At 36.9% G+C, this 11,094-nt stretch overlaps 1 protein-coding gene across 13 annotated transcripts; it reads right to left on the bottom strand.

Annotated features, from left to right (window-relative positions):
- Positions 1-555: 555 nt before the first annotated feature.
- On the bottom strand, positions 556-10,455 carry LOC113092608 (protein cordon-bleu). Of its 13 annotated transcripts, XM_026258276.1 has the most exons (12): positions 10,142-10,269; positions 8,581-8,664; positions 8,225-8,373; positions 7,920-8,118; positions 7,510-7,735; positions 6,986-7,027; positions 6,761-6,867; positions 6,237-6,458; positions 5,198-5,306; positions 3,850-3,991; positions 2,522-3,756; positions 556-1,543 (listed from the first exon to the last, which is right to left on the bottom strand). In XM_026258276.1, exons 3-12 carry the CDS (start codon positions 8,314-8,316, stop codon positions 1,536-1,538), a joined length of 2,382 nt encoding a protein of 793 aa, XP_026114061.1. In that variant the 5' UTR covers positions 8,317-8,373; positions 8,581-8,664; positions 10,142-10,269; the 3' UTR covers positions 556-1,535. The 13 variants fall into 13 exon arrangements, with proteins under 13 accessions (XP_026114061.1, XP_026114091.1, XP_026114084.1 ...); XM_026258306.1 differs by lacking the exon at positions 10,142-10,269 and adding an exon at positions 10,277-10,455 and having other exon boundaries at positions 556-3,756; XM_026258299.1 differs by having other exon boundaries at positions 556-3,756; positions 10,075-10,269.
- Between the last annotated feature and the right edge of the window lie 639 nt (positions 10,456-11,094).

Here is an 11,094-nt window from a genome sequence, read left to right as displayed (position 1 = left end):
ATGCAACCGCTCTGCAGGCTGTTGCGGCCTTGAAAGAGTCCTCTTCAAACAAAAAGCGAGGTAGATAAATAAACTTCATCCTTTTTAATGCTGTTTGCCGCCCAGAGAATAAAGCAAGACCGACAGCTTTTTCCCTCAGTTTTATGAAGTCTATAAAACTTGTCTTAACAGACAGAAAAGATGTTACGAGCAGAAAGTGGTAGGTATTTAAAAACACACAAAACACTGTGTCGCTGGTTTAAAAGTTCTCATCTGTGATTTGACCCGTGTGTTTATCATTAAGAAAGTGACAGTTGAAAGGATCCGCAAAGTACGTGAGTCACATCAGGACCAGCGAAAAAAAAAAAAAAAAAAAAAGTGTCTGATGTGTCTGTGATAAAAACACACATGCACAATAGACCGTTCTCAAGCACTTATCACTCTTGGTAAATACTGCCTCCTAGTGATCTTAACGGTTACATTAAATGAGTTTGCGCCATACAAATTGCATTTGGGTATAACAGCATTGATTAAAAAACATATCACAAAGAATGATCATTCACTGGGACTGTTAAAAGAAATTTCTCCACGTATAGACCTTTTATAGACTTGCTGGAACCCAAGCCATATACAAGGATGAGTACAGTATATCATAGACTATTGGGACCAAAGAGCAACAATTACTCAGGATTTCTTACAATTCACAACATTTTACCATAATGGTTGCATGCTTTTTGCCATTTTAAGAAGGAAAAGCACATTAGAATGGAGCTATGATGGACAGTAACATAATCAGTAAATCATTACATGAATCAATTTAGGATTTTTTTTTTTTTTTTTGACTAGAGCTGTTTTTATCAGCTGTTTGGACTCTCACTGACAGCACCCATTCAATGCAGAGGATCCATTCGTGAGCAAGTGACATAATACATTTCTCAAAAATCAGTCATGACAAAAATTTTGGGTGAACTATTTCTTTAACGCAGCACAACCTACTCGGGTCTTTGCCATTATATTTTTTCTCAAATCTGAATGACGACACATACTTTGCTTGACATTTGTTTATGAACAAATGTTATTTAAGCTCAAAAATACAAAAGACAACATGCAGAAAACAGTATCCTGGCAAGTTCCTCAGGACTAATTTCTCTGGCAAAAAAAAAAAAAAGACTCTGCAATACAAGCTTTCATTAATATAAAAAATATATATATATATATATACACACACACACACACATATGAATACATGCATGTATCCCATTGAGGCAAAGTTTACTCCTGGCATCATATTGTTCCTGTGAGAGTCAATTAAAAGGTTGGAAAAATCCTCCTTTCTGAAAATCTCAGTGAAACCAGTCAACAAAACAAGAAAATGAAAGTAAAGCTTACAAAATATTCATCATCATCATCATCCATCCAAAATATACATAGTGCTAAAACACGGAATCAGATAATCTTATAAGAAACAGCTGTCGTTTTAATATAGTGTGTCCTATTCATTCTGATGAAGAACGTCTCTTCCTTATTTATGAACACTCCCATATTCAGACTGGACATCAATTACCTGGAAAAAAACAAGACACCATGGTAAGTCTTATCGTTCTGCAAGACTCATCTGCAGCTCTGTATTTCCTGGAACCAGGTTTGAAAGCCAGAGCCAGGTCCATTTTTAGCACATGTCAGTCATTCAGGAAGCCACATGCAGTACATTGTATGGTTGTACACTGAACATACACTTACTCCATCATCAGTGATGGAAGTTATAGATTTTGTTGAGGTGTCATTAGATTGAGTCACTTCAAAAAGTTTTTCATTGTCATACGGTACAATGCATTCATACTCACCCCATGACTGCTAGAACGCATCAAAGTTTACGTCAAAAACTATAAACGCACACAAAAACATGCCTGAATGAAGTAAGATGCCCATTAAACAAACAAGATACTATTATGAGTGTCAGACATCATTTACCTTACAAACTACAAATACATAACTCAGCTGACCCAGACACACCTTGCTCTTGTGACAATGAAGTAACCAACACATCTGGAATACGTCTATACATTCTTTTCATCCTGTTATGTTTCCAGTCAGGCAACAAATGATAAACTACTTTACTGTCCCAAATGCTCACTGGCTGCCATTACTTGCTATATTATTTAAAATATCTTTGGCAAAGCTGAATTTTCAGCATTATTACTTCAGTCTCCAGAGTCACATGATCCCTCTGCAATCATTATAATATTCTGATTTGCTGCTCGAGAAACATTTCATATTATCTCTCTCTCTCTCTCTCCCTCTCTATAGCTCTTTCATTGTCCTCATTTGTTGAGTCACTTTCGATATATATTTTTTAGTTTGGATTGGTAGTGTATATTTCAGCCCAATAAGCTGTCAACAAGTTGGTTGACAATGCAATGCAAGGGCATCAATGTAATTTGCTAAATTCTCTCTGTAACTGACAAACAAAAATGTTGACCCTCTCATTAATATTAATGACGTTCTATTAATATTTCAGTGATGTCTTGATCAGTTTACTCACTGTGTGTGTTTCTGGGCAGCTCCTGTCTCCTGGAGCAGTTAGGATCCAGCCCTGGTTTGGAGCGCTTAGCTTTCTTGAAAACAGCCAAGGCGAAAAGAGACACTGTTGTAGAGGGGCAGGGGTCAAAGCTTGAATGCGATTTAGATAAAATGGAGGTTCTATGAGGTTCTGGATTAGAGCTGCAGTTATTGTCAGCACTAGTGGTGCCTGGATCCCTGTTAGTTTGGGTAGAGTGGGATTTCGGTTTGGAGTAGTGCAGATAAGGCGCACATCTGGGATTTGAGTCCAAGTTCGCATACTGGTCAAGGTCTTCATCGTACGTCTGCATTTCCTGCTCGCGCCTGTTTTCTTCATCTTCTTTATTTTCACTATTATTGTCATCCCAGTAGACAGGAGGTGGAGGTGATGGGAAGCCCATTTCTTGCATTGTTGTCTCTTCTTGCATGTTTGTAAATTCTCTTTGAATCCTTCCCCAAACATCTAACTTTTTCAAACCATCATTATACCCACCAGCACCTTGAAACTTTCTTCTCCTCTCTTTGTATTCTTCTACCCAATCCTTTTCTTCTCCGGTTTCCACCAAAGCATCTTCTTCCATCTCCTCTTGCTTCACAGGGCCTGACTTTGGATCGAATGGGGACATGTCAGCAAGTTTATCAGCTGCTTCTGATTGATAAACCCAATTGCCTTTTAGTTCTAGATTATTCATTGTACTGCCTAAATGTTCTAGATTACCAAGACCTCTTAGGGGCGATTCTGAACTCTCCAGCTCCATGTCTTCTTGATGAATACATTGGTCCTCTTCATCTTTAAGTTCCAAATTCTCACTCTCTACATCTGTCCAAGCTTGATTCTCTTGCTCCACAGGATGTACAACCTCTGGTAAGGGGTTGCTTTTATCTGAACCCTTGCACCCATTTCTAAAAGGTTCAGTTGGGACTGCTTCCAGAAGCTCTTTAATGGGGTTCTCAAGTGCATCGGGGTCTCCAGGGCACAGCTCTTGTTCGGCTTTAGCAGTGTCAGGTGTCTGTAAGTTAAGCGCCACCTCAAAACATTGCCTGCTCTGCTGACGTCTCTGGGGAACCACGGTGAATGTGGTCAAACCTTCTCTCTCAGAGGGGTTTCTCAGCAGCTGACAGCCAGAAAGTGCCTTAAGCTCAGCCTCAGGGGTGTGATGCTCAGAAAACAAACCCTTAGAAGAATCTTCTGCTAGCTGCTGCTGGGATATACAAGAACTACAGAGGAAAATGAGAAGAAATCAGTTATCAGCTACTTCAAGAACACAAGAAGTGAACAATGAAGAAATGAATTCAACAAAATGAACCTACTTTGTAGAAGATAGTGTTCTCTGTTGGCGTGCCTGCAGAGATTCGGCAAGTTCACTCATAACTTTAGTGATTGCAGGGCAGTAGCCAGCAATATGAGCTCTGTATTTGTCTGAACTCTTTTCATCCCCTTGAGCATCCTCTACTGAAGCAAAACAAAGTGTTATGATAAAGATGCTGTAGTGTTTTTATGAGCGTGTATTACGTGTAAAATCATCTCATCTGCAACCTCTCACTTATATAGCACCTTGGCAAAACAAACAGCACAGTGTACAGTATGTACTTTCATTTAATTTATTCAAATATGAATCAACATTAGTAAACTTTATTTCAAAAGTGAATTTGGCAACAAAAAAAACAAAAAAAAAAACAACATTAAATAACAATTAATGAAATTCTGCCTGAAGAAAAAGAACACAAAAGACAAGCACACAGAATGTTAATACAAATTTAACATTAAAATGGTTCTAACAAAAAGCTAAATCATAACACTAAACAGGCTTAATTCAAAATTTTGGATGTGGCTGATGAATTTATTTTGGAATTTCTTAAGTTTAAGTCTTTAGTTCTCTAAAGTTTTAGAATTTGTCTAAATAATTTTAGACAAATTCTTAGAAACATTCCTTCTGACCCCAACATAAAAAAAGATTGACATTTCATAAAGCTGAACTGCAATTGTGTAGATAAAAATATCAAAGACTGATGACAGCCATCGTGGGAACTGTGGCTCAAAACTAAGGCACAAATATTGTGATAGTGCTACAGATTTGCCTGACAAACACTGAAAAAAGACATACAAACACTACAATGAAACCCCATTTCTCTAAGGCATAAAATTACACTGACTGTTATTGACCCGAGTGTGTTTCTTCCTCTAGAATACTACATTATTTTTGTTCTAACAAGGAGAAAGAGATATCACATTACAGTTTAAAGCAACAGTGACATTAAACAAGGAAACCAATTAAATAACCGAACAAGACAGAGTTCAGTGCAATGTGCAAAAGACATGAAGGCTATGTAAAGACACAGAGGACAAATAGCCCATCACCGATGAAAGCAGGAACAGAGAAGCATGCATGGAGGAGAAGAGGAGGAAAGGAGACTGCTGCCTGTTAGGCTCCCCCTCCTGGTAGTATAGTGTAAAACAAGAGCAAATAATTAATCCAACACAGTTGGGAAACAGAAAGATAGTATTCATTCTCACATTTGTTCAAGCTTGATTCTATGATGAAATTGCATGTACTTAGTTGGCATCTAGGAAACCAGCACTTGCATGCAAACAAGTATTAACAAATGCTTAAACATAGAAAACTAATAGAACACTTATAAAAAATATAAAAAAGTTTACCTTTGTTGTCTGAATCGGATGGGGTGGGGCCATCACATGGAGGGGGCGGAGCTCTCCGTTTAGTCCTTTTAAGGGAGGACTCGGTGGAAAAGATACGACTGAGGTGACCCTGAGCAAGGCACAAAGAGGTTATGTTTGGTATAAAATACTAGCTTAATGCATATTGCACAGTTGAAGTGAAACAATATGCATTATGCAACTTTAAAAAATAATATGCTGTAGTTTTCGCATAATCTCATTACAACGCTTATTAAATTCAGCTAATTATCAATCGTTTAATTTATTAAGAAAATTTTATTCTGTTTGAAAACGTATGCAGCTGTTATTACAAGCTCACTCGTCAAAGTGGACACCGAGGTTCAAACTGAGCGCATTGCACTGTGGGATACAGTAATTAATTTTGTTTTTGTTCAATACTACATTTGCAAATCAAGTTGGTATATACAGTATTCCAAGCAAATAAAATGTGAATATTATGGACAATATATATACACATTGCAGAAAATTAACATGCTATTTAAAACATGCCTCAGAACCATACACTTAAATACTATTTTATTTGAATAATTACATAATTACATACACTTAAATAATATTTTATTTGAATAATTTTAATAATTACACTACCATTTAAACTATAAAACTGGATTCTGATCAGTAGAACGGCACATTCCTGTATGTCACTGTTGTTATGGTTTAGTACAGTTTTAATTCAATTTAATTGAAATAAAGCTGAAAAAATAAATATTAAATGAAGAATGCGCAATACTAAAATTATTAAAGAATAATATTTATAATAAATTAAAGTTAAATAGGAACATAAAAAATAAAATAAAAAAGTTACCAAAGCATGGAAAAGAAAAACACCAAAATAAAAATGAAAACTGAAAATATAAAAACAAAGGCTATTTCAAAATAATCAATAAATACTTATAATAAAAAAAATAAAACAACAGTGATACATGCTAATAGGAATATCGGATGGCCAAGGGGTACAGGTTTGTTTGGACTGGAATGGAGACGCCCACAGCAGTCCCACCTGTTTTCTAGCAGAGTCACTCTCTGATGGGTCGGAAAAGTCTGTGGTGTGATGCCCACAGGCGACACTCTGGGACGCCGTCATAGGAGGCCGTGGAGCGCGTCTCTTCTTTGGCATGTCGGCAGGGACCATGGGTAAGGTTGAGTGACCATTAACACCATTCACCCGGTCCACACGCTGGCCGTTCCGTTCAGGAGAGTTCGGAGCACTGCCAATCATAGCCTGTAGAATAAAAGAGAGAGAAAAAAAAGAAATTCACTGATTGTGTTTAAAGGAGTCAAACATTGCCGAAAATGACTATTTTTTTCAATATGCAAACTGCATTAATGTCCATAAACATAAGGCAAGATAAACAGATGCAAAGGAAAGCCAAAAGATAAACAGATGCAGAGACAGATGGGTGGACCGTCACAAGTGTTTTACAATTTTACAGTTCGGTTATGAAATTTCCCCTCATTTCCTAAATATGACAACCAGCAGGTTGCACAGATTGCAAAACCAGACAGACTGACGGGTGTACAAACCTGCTCAGGTGTTTTCTTGTTCTTCTTGAATAATCCAAAGAAACCTTTGTTTCCCTTCCCTCTGTGGTTCTTTTCTTTAACTGAGGATTTCTGTTCTTCCTCACCACCTGGACAAACACAAAATAGTCTCTTAAATCAAACCTTCGAGGACAAACATCAGATATTATATTACAATTATATAAAGATATTTTTTGTTACAAAATGTGGTTGTTTGGAGTTTGGTACCTTTATGGGTTGATACAGGATCAGCAGGATAGTTTGGTACCACTTAAAAAAAAAATTGTACTTAACTTCAAAAGATTTATATGACTCCATTTACATATGTAAATGTACTGTAGGTCAGACGATGCCTCGTTCAAACATAGGGTCTCATTCACTAACTGTGTGAATTGTTATACATTTGTGTGTGAAATCTATGTATAAACATTGTGAACAAAAAAGAATATGGAGATGGTTTGGGTATGTTTTATGCAAATGAGATTTGCAGTCACTCATCTGTGATCCTCCAAACTCATTAACATAATGAGGTTAAAAAAAAAAATCACATTCCCATGCACATGAAAATGTGCCAATTAAGTGTAAATTTATCACAAATATATTGAATAATTCATGCAATTGTTAATGAATGAGACCTATACTGTGTACTAAACACACAGTATGTACTGCACATTGTATATCATTTTTAAATTAATGATACAGTATGCAACATTGCCACAATGTCACTACAGTGATTTTTTTTCTCCCCTAACCTTTAATGTCTTTGGCATACAGCTCCCTGATTCCATAGTCATTGAGTGTTTTGGTGAGATCCAGAGGTTCCTCTGATTGATATGTCCTCAGTAAGATGGTGGCATCAGGGTCGAACTCACACTTCTCACACACTATGGGCATCAGCTCAGCCAGCGGCACTGTAGGATTGACTCGTACTACTGCCTTATGAGACTTCTTGTAGTTAACCAGAAGACGAACTGTTGCCTGTTTTGAGAGAGAGTGGAGTTCATACTTTTAATAACACACTCGTTTTATGCAACAAAAATTCCACATCCATAGATTAACTGTTTGAAATTTGACAACACACTAAAATGGAATTTTAAGATGATACGGTAATTGAAGTAAAATTATAAGATATGGATATAATCAAGCTTTCAATTAGACTTACCACAGGAACATGGGGTTTCTTCTTGTTATCACATCCTTTAGTTTGCAGGACAACTCTTTCAAACTCAAGAGAGCCAATCATGGAGTTGGGTTTGAAATTGATGTGGTTTTGATTCGTGGAAACAAGCTTAATGACATGATCCGATGGAACGAGATGGTGTTGAGCACACAGTGTAACCAAAACATCCATAACTGGCTTACTGCAAGTGCACAGACACAAGTCATTTAAATTATGACTGGGTGGTCATTTCAGTGCAAGAATTGGTGAAAATGTGCAATATCACATATTCTTTCCCTCTTGCTCACCTGCCGTGCACTGTGGCCGTGGTCTCCTGTCCTCCTGGGAGCAGTACATTCAGAGTGATGTCCCTGTCTATGAGATCTTCTTGGATATCCATGTGTGTGTTCTGTAGGTAGTAAATGAAGGACAGATGACACTGTAGATTTGGGGTGTCCTATTGATGAAGCAGAAAAATTAATTGAAGGGTCATTCAAAGAACACCCTATAATTTATCCAAGTAGGAGTGATATGAAACCCCATCCAGATACAGTCACCCATGGATTTGTTTTTCTTGGATGTAGCTCATTGGAATGAAGGCAATTGTGACATTCACTGTTACACACTCATGGCAGAATGCTTTGTTATTAATCACATCACCAACCGGTGTGAAAATCCTCTCTGTGTCTCAGCTATGGCTGTGCAATTTCCAGATATGTTCCATTGACTGAACTTTCAGCGATGGGTCCTGTTAGACATTGAATCACATTTCACAATTGCTTTAAGCAGTAAAAGCTCATTTCCAATGGTCATTGGAGCAATAACTCGGATGTCTTGGCTTAATATCATATTAAACAAACTTGGTTAAATGTGCTTTGTTATGTTAATCTTCAACACATCAATTGCCCCCAACCTCCCTCCAAACAACAGTTAATCGCAGAATTTAATATAATTTAGTTCTTAATTTTATTATAATTCATTTAACTCTGTCCCACCACTTTCTCACAATCTCCAACAGAGCACACAAGTAAATCATTCCTTATTTATGCATCACTGCTCAAAAGTATCGAGATTTTCTTGGTAATCAATTTACTGAAATTAAAACTTTTATTCAGCAAGGATGCATTAAATCAAATTGAAAAAATATCAAAGACTGGCTGCTAAAAAAAGTTCATCCTTTCCATCAAAAGAATAAGTTACATTTAAAAATATATTAAAATAGAAATCATATTTTAAAATGTTAATATTTCATAATTAAAGTTTTACTTTATTTTACATAAAATAAATGCAGCCTTAAAACGTTTTTTTAAGGTGGTGTAAGTAACTGTATATTTTGACATAAATTGTGTTAATTTAACAATCATCAAACCAAACAAGAAAAGGAAACAATTCATTTTCTACAAATCAATATTTGGCGCCAAACTAGATTGCCCAGCTTAAAAATTTCAACCTTGTTACTAATACTGCAGTATTTTTCTTTTTTATTTAATCCAAATATTTAACTTTTTTTTTTTTATTAATTTAACATTAATATTAACATGTTCAATTGATGCTAAAAACGCAATCACACAAATCAAGGTTTTTAGGGTATGTTCTAAATTTTGATAACAGCGTGGAGTTTTTTTACACAGTGTCCGCTGATACATACCAAAACAAAATCTCGTCCAAATCACTATAAACTCCAAACCGGAATGAAACAAAATGACTGAAAATTTAGTTTAATAAATAAATATCTATTCTGAAAGTGACGAAAATTAAAAATACAGCTGAGCCAACGCCTTTGGGTGTGTGTGGTGCTCGTTTGCTGGAGCGTCACGTTTATCATATCTGGGCGTGAGTTCTTTCACGCCTCCCCGCCGCTGATCATCGGTGCAAAGCGGAGAAACGCAGATCAAGCCACGCGTATTTCCCACGAGAATAAACTCAACACACTCCTAATAAAACTCCAAACGCACGTGCACCTGGTGCGCATTTACCGACCATGGCCAACCATTGCTCAGTAAGGGCAATCAGAAATACACAGACATTTAACCCATCTGCTAATTGAACTTTTCGTTTGTTCACAAATTGTAATTTTCAGACTAACGAAACATTCACACCAATCTTAAAAGGTAAGTTACATCGCAGCAGGATTAACTTAAGTGCTTTTACTTCTTACCGAATAAAGTTTTGGACACAATTACGCAATGTTTGGCACCTGTATCGTATTCAAATCCTTACTTTACCTATCTTCAGTCCTCTTTAAGGGGTTATTCCAACAACAGCCGTTTAGAAACAAAAGGAGGACGAAACGAGCAAAGAAACAAGTAGATGCGAAGACAAGCTTTGGTAATCCTCTAGTGTTGTCAGTGGTAGCCTACCTTATGGACATGCCCAGTGCTGTGACATCAACAAATCTGTTTCCTGTGTGTGTGTGTGTGTGTGTGTGTGCGCGCGCGTGAGAAAGAAAGACAGTCATATAACATTCTGTTTTAAGGCTAATGAGTTGACATAACTTAGATTTTACTCAACTACATTTCACATTTTTTAAGGCGCAATATAGGAAAGTTAAATATTTGTTAATAAGTGAATGTGGTTGCTAGTGATTTTGGTCAGTAAATAAGGTCTTAAATCGTGAGAGAAAGATGGTAGTCTGTGTGGTCATGAATAAATCAATCTACTTGTGCTTACTTGTGCTAATGCTCTAGCAATCTTCAAGAACTGGTGGCCAATCACATGATGGAGGAGTAATCAGCTTATAGTGGTTGTCTGTTGTCTCAGAGTGTGCAAAAGAGTCAGCTGCAGTCGTTGATTCATTTCAACACATTTTGCTTGCTCAGTAGAGCCACACAGAAGTGCAGTAATTCATCACTTTCATACAACAGGAAAACTTTTTGGCATATCTGTAAGCACTACAGAGGTTTCTAGTCTCCACAACCCTGAAGAACACTGTCAAGGAAAATTTTGTATGCTACAAAAATGCTTTAGTCAGTTAAAGGAGTGAGAGTTCATTACATCAAAGGAGCACACACACACACACAAAGAAAGATGCACAAATATAGCCTTTGTGTGTCCATGTGTTTACATTTCAGGTTGATAACATGACCTCATTCCCCTCGCAGCGGGTCACAATGCCATCTCTCAGTAGACTGTTTATTTCACACATCCTCTGACCAGCGGCCAGCTCCACACAGAAAAG

The sequence above is a fragment of the Carassius auratus genome, chromosome 6, assembly GCF_003368295.1.
Source record: "Carassius auratus strain Wakin chromosome 6, ASM336829v1, whole genome shotgun sequence".
NCBI lineage: Eukaryota > Metazoa > Chordata > Actinopteri > Cypriniformes > Cyprinidae > Carassius > Carassius auratus.
Note: the sequence above shows the minus strand (reverse complement) of the source record. Positions and strands in the feature narration are given on the sequence as shown.

Bases quoted from the DNA above. Each gene is read 5' to 3' on its own strand.
- LOC113092608 (XM_026258306.1), bottom strand. From the start codon at position 8,316: ATGGATATCCAAGAAGATCTCATAGACAGGGACATCACTCTGAATGTA. The intron at 6,868-6,985 runs GTACCAAACTCC...GTGTTTGTCCAG, and splicing joins TCCTGTATCAACCCATAAAG to GTGGTGAGGAAGAACAGAAA. The intron at 3,757-3,849 runs GTAGGTTCATTT...TTTCCTCTGTAG, and splicing joins AGAACACTATCTTCTACAAA to TTCTTGTATATCCCAGCAGC.